Source organism: Myxocyprinus asiaticus, chromosome 34 (assembly GCF_019703515.2).
Source record: "Myxocyprinus asiaticus isolate MX2 ecotype Aquarium Trade chromosome 34, UBuf_Myxa_2, whole genome shotgun sequence".
NCBI lineage: Eukaryota > Metazoa > Chordata > Actinopteri > Cypriniformes > Catostomidae > Myxocyprinus > Myxocyprinus asiaticus.
In genome coordinates, this window is record NC_059377.1 from 1607043 (window position 1) to 1627662 (window position 20620).

The 20620-nt window shown below is 39.8% G+C and overlaps 1 protein-coding gene across 8 annotated transcripts in view; it reads right to left on the reverse strand.

Annotated features, from left to right (window-relative positions):
* The window catches only part of LOC127425139 (F-box/LRR-repeat protein 19-like), a 162348-nt gene that overhangs the window by 54960 nt on the left and 86768 nt on the right, over window positions 1–20620 (reverse strand). For all 8 annotated transcript variants that reach the window (XR_007894559.1, XM_051670823.1, XM_051670821.1 and 5 more), the window contains 2 exons: window positions 20056–20219; window positions 18106–18270 (listed from right to left, as the gene is read on the reverse strand). Coding sequence is in view for 7 of the 8 variants with exons in the window: in XM_051670823.1 (XP_051526783.1) it covers window positions 18106–18270; window positions 20056–20219 (329 nt within the window). In the remaining variant the exon portion in view is untranslated. The remainder of the gene's footprint in view (window positions 1–18105; window positions 18271–20055; window positions 20220–20620) is intronic.

A 20620-nucleotide genomic window follows, 5' to 3' on the forward strand; every position in this document is an offset into this window, starting at 1 on the left:
TTTTGGAATACAATTCATTTTAATAACATTAACCTTCCCAATCATAGATAAATGTAATGAAGCACACCTGTCCACATCGCTCGAAAACCTTTTTATTAGGGGTCAAAATTAACTAACTAAATCAGACAAATTTGCTGGGAATAAAATGCCCAAATACTTAATGCCCTGTTTGGGCCACTGGAAGGTGCCCGGCTGGAAAGCCGTTACTGGGCAGTACACTGTCAGAGACAAAGCTTAGGATTTATCCCAATTAACTCTGTATCCTGAGAACTTAGAAAAGGAATTAATAATTCCTCCCGCCACCACCCCTGGAAAATCATCCTCCTTCCTCCTTTTCCCGCCGCTACCGGGTGTCTATAAAGTAACTTAATCCATCCAATAAAAGTTTTCCTGAACCCATACATTTCCAAAATCTTAAAAAGTTAATCCCATTCTACCATATCAAATGCCTTTACGGCGTCAAGTGAGATGGCAGCGACCGGAGTCTGATCATTCGCCACTGACCACATGATATTGATGAAAAGCCTAATGTTATCACAACAGGGCTGCGGCCCTGAATAAACCCCACCTGATCTATATGTATAAGAGATGTCATAACGTTACTTAATCGGTTAGCCAGAATTGTTTATAACATTTTTTACGTCTAGCTGGATCGGGGAAATTGGACAGTAACTCTTGGATTTTGGACAGTAACACTCTCTTGGATCTTTGTCCTTTTTAAGAATCAGACTAATCCGGGCTTGTGTCATGGTTGGCGGAAGCTTTCCATTCTTTAAGTATTCCGTATAAACTTCTAGCAAAAGTGAAGCCAATTATGTAGCATAAGATCTTAACAATTCAGCGGCAAAGCCATCTGGCCCCGGAGCCTTAATTAACTCGTCAAGCTCCTTCAAGGTTATCTCTGAATCAAGAGAATTTATTTGCTCAGTCCTCAGTTTAGGGAGTTCTAATGGTTCCACAAAGTCTAATATCATCATCAATAGACGAAGACGTGGAACTATAGAGATCAAGATAAAATTCTTTAAAAGCATTATTAATATCAATGGCCAAGGTAAATGGAACAAAAAGACTCTCTCTGCTTTATATATCTAGCCAAAAGCTTCCCTGCTTTGTCCCCTGACTCGAAGTATGACTGTCTTGCCCTGATTAGTCAAAACTCCACCTTCCGTGACAAAATAGTATTATATCTGTATTTCAATCTGGTCAATTCTCTGAGGCCATCAGATGACATTCAGCGCTTCAGCACTGTCTCAGCACTTTTAACATTCCCTTCCAACTCCATGAGTTCTTGTGCTTTGGATTTGTTGGTGAATGATGCATACTGAGGATACTGAGGACCAGTTGGTCTCCATACAAACATTAATTTCAGCCTTTAACATTTGTTGAAATTCAGGATTTTGCAAAAGGGATACATTAAAGCGCCAACTATATGATTTCTTTTTCTCCGTGTGTGGCAACACCTCTAAACTCACCAGGGTGTGATCTGAGACTAAGATGTTTCCAATTGAGCAATCAACAACAGATGAAATGAGGGACTTCTATAAAAATCTATTCTAGAATAAATCTTATGGACTATGAAATTTTTTTATAGTCCCTACCAGATCAGTTCAAAAGTCTCCAAATATCTGTAATGAGGGACTTAGATATAAAAAAACATATATTCTATTCTAGAATAAATATTATGGACTGATGAAAAAAAATTATAGTCCCTACGAGATGGGTTCAAAAGTCTCCAAATATCTGCAAGACCAAGATTTTTACACAACCTGTGAAGTGTCAATGTTGCTCTAGGGGTCTTACACACTTTTGCTGCACTATGATCAAGGACTGAGTCCATCAAAAGATTAAAGTCTCCTCCCAATATTATATCATGAGGGGTGCCAGCAGCTTGCAACATCCCTTCAAGATCTATAAAAAAGCCCTTATCATCAACGGATTGTCTCTCTCCACGTGGAATGTAAATGGGTTGGGGCATCCCATAAAAAGAAGTTATTTCTTTTCTTAAGCGTAAGAAATATGATATAGTGTTTCTTAAAGAAATGCATCTTTCCCTGCAGGAAGCAGAAAAATGTGGGAAAATATGGGGTGGACATGTTTTCTTTAGTGCTGGCTCAAGTAAGAGCAGGGGGGTCATTACATTGATAAGTAAACATCTACAATTCAAATGTCTCAAACAGTTTAAAGATAAATTAGGGAGAATCATTACTGTTTTAGGAGAAATTCAGGGGCAAAGGTTGATTTTGGCTAATATTTACGCACCTAATGCTGATGATCAGGGCTTTTTTATAGATCTCAAAGGGATGTTGCAACCCGCTGGCACCCCTCATGATATAATATTGGGAGGAGACTTTAATCTTTTGATAGACTCAGTCCTTGATCATAGTGAATCAAAAGTGTGTAAGCCTCCTAGAGCAACACTGACACTTCACAGGATGTGTAAATACCTTGGTCTTGCTGGTATCTGGTGACTTTTGAACCCATCTGGTAGGGACTACACATTTTTTTCACCAATTCATAAGATTTATTCTAGAATAGTTTTTTTTTTTTTTTTTTTAGATCTAAGTCTCTCATCTCATATGTTGTTGATTGTTCAATTGGAAACATTTTAGTCTCAGATCACACCCTGGTGAGTTTAGAGATATTGCCACATACAGAGAAAAAGTGGCAGAACTGAAGCGTCAAATGTCGTCTAATGACCTCAGAGAATTGACTCGATTGAAATACAGATATAATGCTATTTTGTCACAGAAAGTGGAGTTTTGGTTATTCAGGGCAAGACATATTTCCCCTTCATATAAGTCATATTTTGAGTCAGGGGACAAAGCAGGGAAGCTTTTGGCTAGATATATAAAACAGAGAGAGTCTTTTTCTACCATTCCCTCAGTGAAATCTGCTGGTGGTAAAATATTTACCTCAGCCATCGATATTAATCATGCTTATAAAGAATTCTATCTTGATCTCTATAGTTCCATGTCTTCGTCTACAGATGAGGATATTAGAGACTTAGTGGAACTCTCTTGATTCTGAGATAACCTTGGAGGAGCTTGACGAGGTAATTAAAGTTTTACCTACAGGCAAAGCTCTGGGGCCAGACGGTTTTGCCGCTGAATTTTTTAGATCTTATGCTAAAGAACTGGCTCCACTTTTGTTATAAGTTTATACAGAATCATTAAAGAATGGAAAGCTTCCTCCAACCATGATGCAAACCCGGATCAGTCTGATTCTTAAAAAGGACAAAGATCCAAGCGAGTGTAAGAGTTACCGTCCAATTTCACTGATCCAGCTAGATGTAAAAATGTTGTCAAAAAATTTAGATAACCGATTAAGTAAAGTTATGACATCTCTTATACATATAGATCAGGTAGGGTTTATTTGGGGCCGCAGCTCTTCTGACAACATTAGGTGTTTCATCAATATCATGTGGTCAGTAGCGAATGATCAGACTCCGGTCGCTGCCATCTCACTTGACTCACTCAAAAGGCGTTTGATGTGGTAGAATGGGATTATCTTTTTAAGATTTTGGAAATGTATGGGTTCGGGAATACTTTTATTGAATGGATTAAGTTACTTTATCGACACCCGGTAGTGGCGGTACAAACAAATGGACTAATTTCAGATTATTTTACTCTGAATAGGGGCACTCGGCAGGGTTGCCCTCTTTCCCCATTATTGTTCTGTCTTGCCCTGGAACCATTAGCAGCCACGATTAGAAGGGAAGATGATTTTCCAGGGGTGGTGGCGGGAGGTATGGTGCATAAGCTTTTGCTTTATGCAGATGATATTTTATTATTCATCTCTGACCCCACTAGATCTATGCCTTGCCTCCACAGAATTATTCATTCCATTTCTAAGTTTTCAGGATATAGAGTCAATTGGTCTAAATCCGAAGCTTTGGCTCTGACAGCGTACTGCCCAGTAACAAAGGTAGGCTAGGCCTACCCAAGATTTTATTTTATTATTATGCTTTCGGTCTCAGACATTTGGCTCCTTGGTCGCTTCCACCTGAGAGAGCCCCTCCCTGGTTCTGTTTAGAACAGGAACCTCGAGCATATGGCTGAACCCCAAATTATGCAACAACAAGTCCCCTTTCTGCTGGTCAGATTGGATTGGGAGGGGGGTTACTATACTCGGCGACCTATATGAGAATGGAGTGTTGAGATCCTTTCAAAATTTGGTTCAACATTTTGGGATTCCCAGATCTCAGTTTTATAAGAATTTACAGCTGTGCCACCTGCTTTGTACTATTTTTGGGAGTAGCATACACCCCTCTAAAGCGGCAGATACTCTGGGAGTGGTGATTACTGCTTTTGGAAAAGGTCATGAGGCATCAGTGTATTACTCCCTGCTAATTCAGAGTATGGGGGACGGAACTTCAAATTCTCTTAAGAGATTATGGGAGAAAGATCTAAACTTGGCATTGGAGGAGGGAGTGTGGGCTAGGATTCTAAAAAACGTCAAATCTGCATCTAGAGATGCAAGGGTTCGCCTTATGTAATTTAAGATTTTACATCGAGTCTATTGGACCCCCTCTAGATTGCATAGGCTTGGTCTTAAAGACACACCCACCTGCTGGCGATGTCAATCAGAAGATGGAGACACAACCCATGTCTTTTGGGGATGTGTTAAAATTCAAGAACTTTGGTTGAGGGTCCAGAGTTTTATGGGCGATGTATTTGGTACTCAAATTTCATTTTGCCCCAGACTCTGTATTTTAGGTGATGGGGCGGTCATTGATGAAGGGGATAAGTAGATGAAGAATTGGATCCTGGCTGATGTTATGATAGGCAGACAGGTTATCCTCAGAGAATGGAAGTCAGCTGGAGCCCCCTCATTTCGTGAGTGATAAGAGGAGAAGGGCAGGGTAGCGGCTTTGGAGAAGTTTGTCATATAGAAGGCTAGGCAACATGGATATGTTCATCAGGAGGTGGTGTGGCTATTTGGCCTTTTTGGAGGGCTCTCGGGGAGGGGCAGTGGAGGGAGACGTGTTGTTTTAAATGTGTGTGTTGTAGCCTTTTTTGTTTTTGAATGTATTCTTTCCATTATGTATTTCTAAATATTTTCTACTGTTTTATTGTCTTTTTGTGTGTCTTTGTCAATTACGTTTGACCACTGGGGGATCTGTTCGTGTTGGGTGGGGGGGTTAATGCTTGGGAGGAAGGGCTGTAAATAATATAATGTGATTCTATATATTTTGTTACTTATTATTATTATTATATTTATATATGTTTTATGGAATCAATAAAACTGTTGATAATAATAAAAAAAAGAAAGGTTTCCTTTGCTCCTCGCCTCCCATAACACGAGATCTTTATTGGATGATCTCAGAAATTTGACCAGAATTGACCGGGGCCTGTCTCCCTCCGCAGATCTCTGAACCGGGACCCTGTGAGCTTGCTCGATTTCCAGCTTATGGCCTGTTATGTCGAGCAGACTCAGGAAGAGCTCGTCTAGGAATTTCACCATATCTCGGCCTTCCTCATGCTCAGGAATTCCAACAATTCGGCCGTTGTTTCGTTGATTACGATTCTCCATATCCTCCAGTTTTTCCCAAACGCGCTGCAAGTCTGTCTTGGTCGCTAGTGGATTAGCAGCTAATTCCCACTCCGATGACTCCAGATAATCGATCCATTTTTCGACGTCCGGCGATCTTGTAACCAACTCAGTGAATTTCGACTCCATGGAAGTGATCGATCGACGTATTACAAGCAGATCCTCCAAATCTGCGACGACTTTCGCCAACATTGCAGACATGCTCGCCAGTTGCTGCTGAATTTCTCCCGCCGCACCGTCCAAATTGAGTCCCTGGTCTGCGGCCCTGTCTGGGGTATCAGCTTGAGCACGTAAGTGTCTTTTAATATCTCCAGAGCCCGAGGATTTTGAATTCTTTGACATATTGTCTTCATAACACAGTTAAGAATCAGGGTGTATCAAATCTCACCAGTTTATTACAAAAAGTATTAAAAACTAGCAAAGTGCGCAGAGCTCGCCATTCACACGTCCACTCCTTGCATGGCATCACGTGACTCCGCCCATTTTGCATTCTTGTTCCTTAGACTTAGAACATAAGTCCTAATGTAATGCTCAAGATTGTTCAAAGTTCCACATTTAGGGTCAATTTATAATGGGAACGGTTCGAGTCTCAGTCTTATTTTTTTTTAATGGGGTATCTAGGTAAGTATAGTGTGCATGCAGAACATTTCAGGTTTGAGACTTTTCTTATATATTTTATTTTTTTATGGGGGCAACAAAGTGCCCCTCAATTTTGGGTTGAATATCTCTGGTGGAGGACCAGATACGAACCTGTAATATCTATAATGTCTTAGAGTCATCATTGTGTAGTTTGATAAAATACGATTGTGTTTAAAAACAAGTAATTAAATAATAATTGTATTTAGAACCCCAGTGAGCAAGCCGAAGGCGACTGTGGCAAGGAACACAAAACTCCAAGTCCTCTGTAGTAGCATTCTGCTGTAAACATTTTGAGTTTGAGATTCCACTGGTTACAGAGCTAGGATGTAATACAAGCATAACAAATAATAAAAATGAACAGTATTTTACAGTAATTATGTTTATGATTGACATACAATAGCTTATGCTTGTCATTGAGGTCTAAAACGTTACTACTTTTGATATTGGCAACAGTGAAGCATGATATATCAAAGAGTTCTTCAAAAAGTTCATAAAAGCATTTAGTTTTAAGTAACCTTAATGAACTGTATGTGGAGTTTAAAAATCAGCTCCCAGAGTTAAAGACAGGGAGATAAAAATTTTGTGAACTGAGGCCAAAATGGTGTGTGCTGGCAGCAGTATCTGGAACTCACACTGTCTGTGTCTGCACACAACATCAGAACATCAAGCTGATGGTTGAGTCAGCAAAGCTAAAAGTGGACTACAAGGACCTGCTGGAACTTCTAGTCTGTGACATAAACAGTTATGACTGCATGCTCAACAAGTGTGACCAGTGTCCAGGTATAGAGGCCTTACTAAAGATACTTGAAGTGTCAGACAAAGATGACACACTTCCTGATAACCACCTTTAAGCAGTGGGATATGACTGACAGAGCGATCACTGTCGTTCTCCCTAGGGATGAATTCTCTGTTTCTCTGTCTGAGAAACTCAGTGCGTTGAAGACACACCATTGGTTGAGGACATCAGCATGGAAAACTGTGATGTTTTTGTAAAATTCTTCCACCCACCTGGAACAAGAACATCATTCAAAATGCCTACTGAGGACAAAGTGTGGGTTCCCATGAACAATGTTCTCAGAAAACTGACAAGTACCAAATTGACTACTGTCACCGGACGCTCCCACAACATTTCAGAGAGACTGAGTGAGGAAATCTCACAGCTTCTAATAAAACATGTACATTTAAGCATGTAAAATACTGTAAAATACATTTTCGTTATTTGTTATGCTTATATTACATCTGTTCATTTCTCAAAATGCATGAATAAAGTAGGCTTTCCCCCAGATTTCTATTAGCCCTTGTTCTTAAACCAGTGGAATCTCAAAAACTAAATTAACAGCAGAATACTACTACAGAGGACTTATTTCTGTGAAAATTTCAGGTTCCTATCTGGTCACCCACCAGAGATATGTGAGGGGAGTGGAATTTTAAAAAATTGCACTTTCTCGCACCCATAAAAAAAGTCTCAAACCTGAAATGTTCTGCATGCACACTATACTTACATAGGTACCCCCTAAAAAAATAAGACTGAGACTCGAACCCTTCCCATTATAAACTGAACTTTGAACAATCTTGAGCATTACATTAGGACGTATGTTCTAAGTCTAAGGAACAAGAATGTACAAAATAATGTACTGTAATTGAAAAAGTAAAATAAATAAAACTATGTTGTAATGTGCTCTAGATATCAGTTTTTGTTTCAAGGAGCTAGGACCATCCTGAGCCGAGATACTGAGGTTTCCGTAAACAGCTGTATAACCAAAATGTGTCATATGCCATGACACAAAGATGGTTAAACCAAGTAAAATAAAAATAAAAAACTGGTGGTTTTGCAATACCAAAACATAGAGGTAATCACTCAAAAAAAATAAGGAAAATTCAAAATGGTCAAGCAACCAACTTTACAATTATTTACAATCACTTGAGATGGACTGACCCTGTGTATATTTTTCTTAGGCATAACAGAATCATGCTTTCATCAAACCGCACAAAGATGACTCTAAAACATTACGCAATACAGCTTCATTTTCTGTTATAGCATAGTTTTCTGTAAAGCTGCTTCGAAATGATGTGTGTTGTGAAAAGCGCTAAACAAATTAAAATGACTTGACTTTAGAATATGTACACTACTTTTCAAAAGTTTAGGGTCACTTACTCATTCTTTTTTTTTTCCTTCACATTTTAGAATAATAGTAAAGTCATCACAATTATGGAATAATAGAAATGGAAATATGGGAATTATGTTGTGACCAAAAAAAAATAAAAAATTCAAAATAAATAAAACTGTGTTATATTTTAGCATCTTCAAAGTGGCCACACTTTGCCTAGATTTTTCAGAAATGCAGTCTTGGCATTTTCTCAACCAACTTCTTGAGGTATCACCCTGGGATGCTTTTTAAACAGTATTGAAGCAGTTCCCATCAATATGCTGGGCACTTATTGGCTGCTTTTCTTAATTATTCGGTCCAAGTCATCCATTTAAAAACATTTTTTTTTTTTTTAAATACAATTTTTGTTTTGTAATTAAATAAATTAATATGTTGGCACAATTATATTTTTGTCTACAAAACTAATTTCAAACATTTAAGCATATGCCTTCAGATCAAAAGGTTTTTAAGATCATGAGAATCATTTCAGGCAAGTGACCCCAAACTTTTGAACAGTAGTGTATATTATATATAAATATATATATATATATATATATATATATACATATGTACATATATATGTATATATATATATATATATATATATATGTATATATATGTATATATGTATATATATATTTATGTATATATATATATATATATATATATATATATATATATATATATATATATTTATTTCTTTTTTATTTATCCCCTTTTCTCCCCAATGTGGCATGCCCAATACCCACTACTTACTAGGTCCTCGTGGTGGCACGGTTATTCACCTCAATCGGGGTGGCAGAAGACAAGTCTTAGCTGTCTCCTCTTTCGAGACAGTCAATCTGCGCATCTTATCACATGGCTCGCTGTGCATGACACTGCGGAGAATCACAGCATGTGGCAGCTCATACTATTCTCCGCTATCCACACACAACTTTCCACGTGCCCCATTGAGAGCGAGAACCACTAATCGTGACCACGGGGAGGTTACCCCATGTGACTCTACCCTCACTAGCAACCGGGCCAATTTGGTTGCTTAGGAGACCTGGCTGGAGTCACTTAGCACACCCTGGATTCGAACTCGCGACTCCAGGGGTGGTAGTCAGCATCAATACTCGCTGAGCTACCCAGCCCCCAGAATATGTATATTATTAATATATTATTTATATTATGTAAATCAGTACATAAGCCTACTTATATATATATATTTTTTTTTATTCATTCAATAGCCTGAGAAATTGAGAGATGTTTCAGGTATTTATAATGAAGAAGAAGTTGTCTGTTTTAAGCATTTTTCTTCACCCTGCAGCTGAGTAGTTCTGGTAGCACTTTACACAAAGCATTTTTGCTTTTCTGTCTTTTTGTCAAAGGTGCTACAGATATGAGCGATCGGCATGATGTGATGAGGCAAAACTACACTGATGAGCCAAAACATTGCAGAGTCTGCTCAATCAGGTTGAGATCTGGGGAATTTGGAGGCCAGGGCAACACCTTGAACTCTTCATCATGTTCCTCAAACCATTCCCGAACAATGTGTGCAGTGTGCATTATCCTGCTGAAAAGCCCACAGCCATCAGGGAATACCACTGCCATTAAGGGGTGAACCTGGTCTGCAACGATGTTTAGGTAGGTGGCACATGTCAAACTGACATCCACATGAAAGGCCGAACCCAGGGTTTCCCAGCAGAACATTGCCTAAAGCATCACACTCCTTCCACCGGCTTGTCATCTTCCTGCAGTGCATCCTGGTGCCATCACTTCCCCAGGTAAATGGTCCACTGCTCCAAAGTCCAGTTTTGACACTCGCATGCCCATTGTAGGTGCTTTCGACGGTGGACAGGGATCATCATGGGCACTTTTATGGTCTGCGGCTACGCAGCAGGGTGCGATGCACCATTTCTTGTGACACATTCCTCCCATAACCATCTTTAACATTTCAGTTCGGACCAGACGGGATAGCCTTTGTTGCCCTCGTGCATCGATGCGCCTTGAGCACCCAACACCCTGTCGCCGGGTTGTGTTTTATCCCTCCTCGGACCACTTTTGGTAGGTACTCACCACTGCTGACCGGGAGCACCACAAGCCTACCAAGATGCTCTGACCCAGTCATCTGGCCATAACAATTTGGCCCTTATCAAAGTTGTTCAGGTCTTTACTCCTGCCCATTTCTCACGCATTCAACATTTTGACTACGAGAACTGATCAGTTCAGTTTTACCAGGGACGAACTGCTGAACATTCGGCAGCACATACCAGACAATCTTTTCCCGGTTTTGGACTATTCAGACGTTTTGCTGGACATTTTAGTCTGAGGCGCAGCTGTGTTGTTAAAGTGCGCTATGAGACACAAGTGAGGGAAGCGACCAGCGCGGCTTTCGAACAGTGCTGCCGAGTATTCATCTAACGAATCTCCGCTTTCTCCCTAACAAAACAGACGAACTACATCTCACCCATACAAACAAGGACTTTTCAAACTCTGCTGTCTTGTGCTTCACAGAAACCTGGCTGAGTGAAGCCATTCCTGATAGCGCATTACATCTGCTGGGCTTCCAGCTGTTCAGAGCGGATTGCATTGCGAAGTTAACAGGGAAAACGAGAGGCGGTGGAACATGCTTTTACATCATTGAAAGTTGTACAGATGTAACAACATTAAAGAAGATGTGCTGTCCTAATTTGGAAGTGCTCTTTATCAACTGTAAACCCTTCTAATCACCACGAGTTTTCCTCGTTAATTTTGGTGAGTGTACATTCCGCCACAAGCATGCGTGAAAGCAGAATTGCAACAGCTGGCTGATCAGACCACAGACACAGGTCAACAATACTCGGACTCACTTATTATTATTCTCGGCGATTTTAACAAAGACAACCTCACCTGTGAACTGCCAAAATACAGACAGTACATCACATGCCCCACCAGGGACAGAAATATACTGGATCGCTGCTACACAACATTAAAGGATGCATATCGCTCTGTCCCACGTGCAGCTTTGGGACTCTCTGATCACTGTCTGGTTCATCATCTTCTGACATACAGGCAGAAACTTAAATCAGCTAAACCTGTAGTAAAGACTGTAAAAAGATAGACCAATGAAGCAGAGCTGAAACTACAAGCCTGCTTTGACTGCACTGATTGGAGTGTTTTTGAACCTGTAGAAACCAATCTGGACGAGCTCACATTTACTATAACATCATATATCAGATTCTGTGAGGATATGTGCATTACTACTAGGACTTATTTAATGTTCAACAACGACAAACCATGGTTTACAGTAAAACTCAGACAGCTTCGTCATGCCAAAGAGGATGCTTACAGAAGAGGGGATAAAATCTTGTATAATCAGGCCAAAAACACACTGAATAAAGAAATTAAAGTGGCTAAAAGAAGCTACTCTGAGAAGCTGAAAAACATGTTTTCAGCTAACGACCCTGCATAAGTGTAGAGAGGCCTGAAAGACATTACTATCTTCAAGACACCATCCCCCAACTCTGAAGGGAATCAACAACTGTCTGATGATTTGAATGTGTTTTACTGTAGATTTGAAAAGCCCAGTCCCACACACTCACTCTGACCTTCACTACACACAAACATCAACATCTCCTGCAACCACCCTCTTCCCCCTCCTGCTACTCAACCTGCACTTAGAATCTGCGAAGAGAATGTGTCGTCTCTCTGTTCCCACGTCTATCTGGCAGTGGATCAGCAGCATTCTGACAGACATGTAGCAGCTAGTGAGATTGGGGAAATTCACTTCCAGCACATGTATGATCAGCACTGGTGCCCCCAGGGATGTGTGATCTCCCCACTACTTTTCTCCCTATATACCAATGACTGCATCACCAAGGACCCCTCTGTCAAGCTCCTGAAGTTTGCAGACGAAACTACTGTCATCGGCCTCATCCAGGATGACGATGAGTCTGCATACAGAAGGGAGGTTGAACAGCTGGCCGTCTGGCGCAGTCAAAACAACCTGGAGCTGAACATGCTCAAAACAGTGGAGATGACTGTGGACACCCCAACACTGACCCCGCTCACCATTCTGAACAGCACTGTGGGAGCAGTGGAGTCATTCAGGTTTCTGGGCACTACCATCTCACAGGACCTGAAGTGGGAGATCCACATTGACTCCATTGTGAAAAAGGTCCAGCAGAGGTTGTACTTCCTTCACCAGTTGAGGAAGTTCAACCTGCCACAGGCACTGCTGAGGAAGTTCAACCTGCCACATGCACTGCTAATCCAGTTCTACTCTGCAGTCATTGAGTCTGTCCTCGCACTTCAATAACTGTCTGGTTTAGTTCAGCTACAAAATCAGACATCAGAAGACTACAAAGGACATTTTTGACTTCTGAGTGGATTATTGGTTGCCCCCTGCCCTCCCTTCAAGAACTGTACACTTCCAGAGTGAGGAAAAGGGCTGGAACAATCACTCTGGACCCCACTCACCCAGCCCACAACCTCTTTGAACTGTTGCCTCCTGGACGGTGCTACAGAGCACTGAGCACCAGAACCGTCAGGCACAAGAACAGTTTTTTCCATCTCATGAACTGTTGAAGCTGCCTCATTGAGCAATAATTACGTACAATACACAGCTTAGTCAGTTTTATTTATTTAACATATCCTTCTGCATTACATTCCCTTGCACTCTGTATATAACAGATTTGTATTTGTATATACATGTATATATATGTATATGTATTTCTATATACTTATATTTTCTATTAGTCTTGTTGTTGTATTGTTTGTGCACTGGAAGCTTCTGTCTCCAAGAAAAATTCCTTGTATGTGTAAGCATACTTGACACTAAAGATCATTCTGATTCTGATTCTATAACTTAAATCTGCCATGAAACGAATGCACAACGGAGCTTGACTTCTAGGTAGAGCGCATAAATGGGGCGCAAGCCTTTTCTTTCATGTTGTTTGTTGACATGTTATCACAAATAAACTCTTCTGTGTGTGAGTTTGTGAAAGAATTTCAGAATTGTAACTTCAGTCAGAGACGAATGGACATGCAGTTGATAGCATACACCTAGTCGTGGTGTGTGCTTCGCTTGAGTTGCACGCTAAATACGTATCTCACGTTATGTATGCACCATTGCCATTTGTAGCACAAAATCATGAAGTCTCTAAAACGAAAAATGTATACGTCCCTAGTATGAAGAATTCACAACACAGTTACTAAAGATCTAATACTTCACTATACTAATTAAATTCCACTTTTTCAGGAATTTACTTCTAGTTTTTGCAAGGTCTTTTATGTAAGTTGATATATATACGTCACATGCAGAACTGCCGATGGCACTCTGCCACGACGGTTGGGAGGTTTTCACGGTGATGCTAGCAGCCCTAGCTAGCCTATCAGCATGATAAAGAAAGCATGGGCTTGACAGTCTTGACAGTTTTGGAAGTTATAATTGTTTGAATATGCTGCTAGGAACCTTGGACAGAAGTTTATTTTGTCAGAACAGTGAAAAGTTTGGGAAAATGTACAGTCAAAAACCGAAAAAAACTGAAAACTATAAAACTGTTCCTGTACGCGTGCATTCACATAACGTACTGTGCTCATGCTTTACCTTCTGAAGAAAGCTAAAGGCAGAGCAAAGGCAAAAATCAGGCAGCATTTTTACACATTAATCTACTTGGCAAAAAAACCTCTTCTAAGCGCCCATGTTTATTACCAGACTGGAACAAACTGGATGCACCTCAACGGATCTGCAAGAACTCCTGTGTGACTTTTTTTATTATTAAAAACTGCAAATTGGGGCCTGGGTAGCTCAGCGAGTATTGACGCTGTTGGGCCTCATGTATTCAGATAGAAGACAAAGGCAGGCCTAACAGTCGTAAAAACCTAACTCAACCCCCCACATTCCATGTCGTAAATCTTGCTGATAAAAATCACGCCAAAATCAAACAAAGGGAGTCCAAAACAGACTACAAATCCATGAAGCCTTGCTCACTAAAGGATCGAACTCTCAACTCCTATTGGATGAGGCACACAACAGAATGTCCCTCAAACCATTACATCATCAGGAGCTGAAATACCTCTGAAATGCTTCCAGAACGTTGCTTCCAGCGACTTTGTTCACTGAATATAGACGTTGCTCTTTGCTGCTCTCAGGTGCAACCTCGTGGCACAAGGAAGTAACGTCCGACTTGAAACTGTAGCCATACAATCTCCATCTCGCTGGACGAGTTGAGATTACTCTGTGTTCAACCGAACACCCTAACGGATCCGAAGGAGACTGCCGAGCAATTCGCATCTTCATCCGTTCGCCTACAGAAGTGAAGCTATTAAAGATTTCTCTTCCATCTTAAATCAAGTCGACATTTCTGAGTTCTCCGCCAGCCTGCCGAGAATCAACAGCCGTACCGCCCGCCGACAGAGCGAGGAAACGGCCTCCCATCATCACACGAGCCTCAAGGAACCGGGTCAGAGTTAAAGGATGGAGGAAAACACATTCTACCTGTGTCCTCATGCAATTCAAGTAAGAGGTTACGTCTGGGCAGAGATAGAACATTATTGTGTGTTGTTCTTGTGTTTCAAGGTTTTTGCTTGTATAGTTTACGGACCGCCGTGTCCGCTCATTATTAATACTCAGGGTATTAATTATCACGAATTTGTTTTGCTGTATTGTGGTCCAACCAAATTGGACTGTTGTGCAATTTCACCATCGCGGGTGAGACAGCAACTGAGTTCATCCATTAAAGAGACAAATAACGCGGGACTTTTACGAGCCGTCCACCTCAGAGCATCACTCTGAGTGATGAACACAGCTGCTTTCTCTCCCACTATCGCGAAATCGGCTTTAGGGCTGTCACTTAATCATTTCTCTCTCTCTCTCTTACTAATCACACACACACACACACCTTATGTGTTATAGGATTATTTTATTTCCATATCTAATCATATCACTGTTTAGTTTGTAGTTGTAAGTCAGAAGTTTATTGACTGCATTGTATTAATTATTAATTGATATTACTGCATAAATAAACTTTGTTTATATTACAAAGAGAATTGTTTTGGTTTGTTTTGCATACGCCTGTGTCATGCTGATGGGATGTCAGTGCTCGGATTCAAACCTTCATTCATTGTTTTTTTTCCCCGAAAATCGATATTCTTCGGATGTCGATTTTCCTAAGAAAACAATCTAATATTGAGACTGTTTTACTATCTGGTTTTACTATCTGGTCCCTAATTCCAGGGTGGTGCCCCGTCAATGTTTATCCTTATTAATATTCTATTGATTTTTGATAATTGATAATTATCTTTGATTGATTGAATTTGAATGATCAATAAGCTAGTGTTAATTTTAACTAATGTTTCATCGATGTTAACAATTAACGATTATCTTTGATAATTGTTGATTTAAAGGATTTAAAAATGCTAACATTGATTCTCATCATTGATCATTGAAACATTGATTTTAATAATTAATAATTATCTTTGATAATTATTAATTATTGCTAATAACCAAACTTGCTCCTAAACGTAGCACACTACATTTACTGGAGCCCCATATGAGGTTTTAATGAGTTAGATTCAATTGATTAATTTAAATATGAATTTATCAGAAATCAGAATCAGAAATAATTAATAATTATTTCTGTAAGTAACACTGATCTAAACAACCAGTAAAGCCCTACAACGCTGACTACCACCCCTGGAGTCGCGAGTTCGAATCCAGGGCGTGCTTAGTGACTCCAGCCAGGTCTCCTAAGCAACCAAATTGGCCCGGTTGCTAGAGAGGGTAGAGCCACATGGGGTAACCTCCTTGTGGTCACGATTAGTGGTTCTCGCACTCAATGGGGCACATGGTAAGTTGTGCGTGGATCACGGAGAGTAGCATGAGCCTCCACATGTGGCACTGGCCACGTGATAAGATATGACGGTCTCAGAAGCAGAGGCAACTGAGACTTGTGCTCCGCCACCCAGATTGAGGTGAGCAACCGCGCAACCATGAGGACCTACTAAGTAGTGGGAATAGGGCATTCCAAATAGGGAGAAAAGAGGATTAAAAAAAAAAAACAACAAAAAAAACCCCTGCAAATTAAGAGGAAAGGTAGGGAGTTTCTTGACTCTGTAACACTGTTCCAACCATTCGAACAGCTAAAGATAGCATCCTCTCCACCTTGCCGGGAATGCAGTTCTCCAGTGCCGCAATTAGTTACAAACAAATTAATTATCAAACCACCTTTGGTGATCTTAAATGATTGATTTATTGTTCCATTAATATAAGTTAAAATAATGTCTACTGTATACATACCTTGGTTTTTCTCTGCAGATGTTCTGAATCCACTTCTGAAGCATCCATCCCTCTGCATAGTCTAGCCACATGGCACAACTTACTCCACGGGGAGTCAGTGTGTAATGAATGAAGCTGGTATCCCTTCAGCCGACCACCAGAGGGAGCCCTCTCCCGAATACTGACACTATACCATTTCTTCTATAGTTATTTCCTGTTTGTACTATATAAATAGCCATGCTTCTCCATTGTGACTTTGCGAAGTATTGCCAGTTTCACTGCCTTACCAAGCGTTATTTTCATTGCCTGTTTATTGCCTACTTGTTATGACCATTGTGCCTGCTTCACGCATTTACCGATATTGGATTACTGTTTTGCTCTGTTTGCCTGGTTGGACTGATTACCTGTGTAACGACTACTTTGCCTGCTTCAATGATTACGTCTCTGCCTTGTGTCTTGGATTTGTTTGCTGATTGAAATAAACTTCTTGCATATGGATTTTACCTTCGCCTACATGTCGAGTCCCTTACACAGTGATTGTTTTTTTATTTTTTTTTATTTAACCTCTAGAGAGTGCCGTTATGCTTTAGAACCAAGGAGTTCCAAATCTTTGTTGACTTTTTCCAATAGTTAAAAACACACAACTATCGGCCCGATAAACTGGCGAATCCGATATATAGCTCAACCTCTAGTTCAGTGTATCAGCAGTTGTAAACACTCACACTCCTCTGGTGCAGCTCTGAGATTTCTGTTTACGAGTATTTCAGAATTTCATTTGGAATGGAAAACTTGTTAAAAACTAACGTCAAAAACACAGGAAAAAAAAAATCAGCCAAAATAAAAGCTCTATTCAACCGGATGCATAAAATTAAAGACATTATGACAGAAAATTCGGAATACTGGGAAGAAAAATGTAATATTCAAAGTAGTAGCAATAATACTACTAATAACAATAATTCAACAAATTATTTTATATTTATTTTTATTATTATTATAATATGTAAGCAATATCACAAAAGCAAATGTGTACTGAACACCAGCATGCAGTGAATCAGCCACAGCAGCCTTGTGCCACAGGTAATCATTAATTTATACTGTGAAGATTTGTTGTGCAGCACTTTTTGAACCAAATAACTGCAATATTTTGTTCAAAATAAATTACTATATTTTCCATTTGATTAAAATTGTATGCATTCATTTGATTAGACACTGTTTTGATGATAAAAATAAGCTGGGAAAGAAGCTAATGGTATTAACGAAAAGACAAAGAAAAGACAAGTATCTTTGTGATTAGTAATAATCCTTTTCCAATAAACTTCAGTATAATTGGGCGGTTGGGGTTTCGGTGTTGAGTGCAATCCGATGATACCATCATAGGGTTATAGCGTCGCATATCGCATTATTCAACATCTTATAGCATATTGTATTTTCCTCCATATCATGCAGCACTAATAGACCAGCAAAAGTTGCATTGACATGTACAGGAGGAAAGGATGGATATGAATAAAGGAAATGAATGAGAGCAGGGACCTGAGCGTGTGTCACTGGAGGGCGGAGCCAGCAGTTCTTTAAGATGAGAGTCTTTGAGATCTTCAACTCGACTGAGATCAAGCAGACGCAGACACGGGCACACAGACTGACACAGCGCAGAAACCGACGACCACGGGCAGCCTGACACATTCAACTCCAGAAGACCTAAGGGAAGACCATGATTATGCTGATCTTACTCAATAAACAACGAACAGCACAAACTGTTCATAAAGTGACTGATGTAAAAAGCTGGTGTAAAGCAGCTGTAAAAAGATTAACATTTAAAGGGATAGTTCATCCAAATATGAAAGTTCTTTTCACCATTTACTCTCATGTTTTTCCAAACCTTTATGACTATCTTTCTTCTCTCTTTCCCTCCCTCGGCTGCATTGGAGGCAACATTCGTAACAGTAAACACACAGTTTTAACAAGGTACCATCAGCACACCAGAGCAAAAGGGAAACAAACACTGGCTTCCCGTTTTACCAAGCGCTGGAACTTTGCTGTGTGACAAACAATCTGGAATCATGTTTAATAGTGTAACTGTCACATGAAGTCCTCTTTGGAACCTGAATTTCTTCAGAACAATGAATCTTTGTGACATTTATTGTGCACAGCTCGCTAAACTCTGACTCTAACTCTTGTCTGTAAGTGAGAATGTGTACAAAACCAGTTATGCTAAAATAAAAAAAATAGTGCTGTCAGTCGATTAAAATTTATAAACGCGATGAATCGCATAGTTTTTTTTTGTAGTTAATCACGATTAATCACAGATTTTAAAAGTGCTTTAACACTATATATAGTTCTTTTCTTGTCAAAATCATTTATTTCCATTTTAGGAAAGGAAACAAAACAATATGTAGCAATATAATGCTTTATTAACATTTTCCAAACAATTCCAAAGTAAAAAGACAGAAATGCACCAATATAGCACCAATTCAAGTAACATTAAACATTTCCCAAAGTCTAAGTGGGAGTTTGACTAATTGAAAGAACTAGTTTCCCCACATAGGTTGCATATTCATTGCAATGGCCATTCAATCTCTTAAACTCTCATCCTCCACAATATTAATTTGTCAGTAGACTGTGGCTATCCGCTTTGTTACAGCAATTGTTAAGCTGTGTTCATGGTTCGTGTCAGAGCGTCAACACCAGCGTCGAGCGCCGCTTTGAATTTACCATGAAAAGTGCTTGCAAACAAACACACAAAGGCTGAAAAATACTTGATTTCTATCACAAGTCCCATCTGGGCTTGTTTTGTACATTAAATAGCACTAAGAGCTCCTTTCTCCATCATTTTATCACTGACAGGGAAGTGCTATCAGATATTGTTTTATTTAATGACATAACAACCCCCACGGCTCCATCATAGGACAGAGCGTAAAGGTCAATTAGCGCATTACGACAGTACTGCCCATAGAATGTCCATGGGAATGCCGCATTATGCTGTTTTATGCGAAGCTTGTAGTCTCGTCTTGGTAGAAGGGCTCTGGCGCTATTGTGTCTGTTTGTGGTGTGTGTGCATCAGTGTAATGACTCCGGGTGGACACATTACAACAGTGTTTATGCTGTATTAACGGTCAATGCGTTAATCGCGATTTAGAAAAAAGATCACGGTATCAACTTTTTTAATTAATCGCATGCGTTCATTCTGACAGCTCTAAAAAATATATATATAATAATTATTTATTTTTTCATTACAAACCCGAAGTTATCTATACAGTTATCCTAAAACGGACCCAAACTCGGACTGAAACTGGATTGGTTTGTTGGATCCCATTGGGCTCACATCGGCTAGTGGACCTCTAGCTGTCACTCTCATCACTTGTTTCAAGAAAGAAAGTCATTTGGTTTTGAAACAATATATGGTTGAGTAAATGAACAGAATTTTCACTTTTGGGTTAACTATTCCTTTAATGCTATTGTTAATTAGGCAGGAGAGCGATATACCTTGTAAACGGTTAATGAGCCACATGAGCTGTTTCTTGGAGATGTTGGTGTAGCCCAGGTTAAGAGAGACAGGTTGTCGACGGATTATACCACTCAGCATTGAAGGAGTTATAGAGCGCTGCCGACTCAAATCAATTTGAGTCCATAACCTCTTATCACAGCACCTGAAAACACAACACATGTTTAAAGATGTCTGACAGAAGACATTTAACACAAATTATATACAGTATAAAATGACAAATCCTGCTAATAGTTTAAGACATACACAGAATAAATTCCACAAATTAATGTTCTGTTACAGTTACTATTATTTACTGTAGGCAGGGGCGGACTGGCCATAGGAAGAACCACTCAGCAACTTTTGGGCCGGTAAAATTTAGGGTGATTTCTCTTCCTAGTCCGCCCCTGACAGTTAATTGCCAACAAAACCCTTCATCAGCCAACTAACAAGGACAATTGCATCTATGTGAACTTCTGCAGTTAATCCAGGATGGACTTCAAAGATATTAGTCATTAATCTTACAGTTCATACAAAATCCTTGTTTTAAACACTGACCCTTAACAC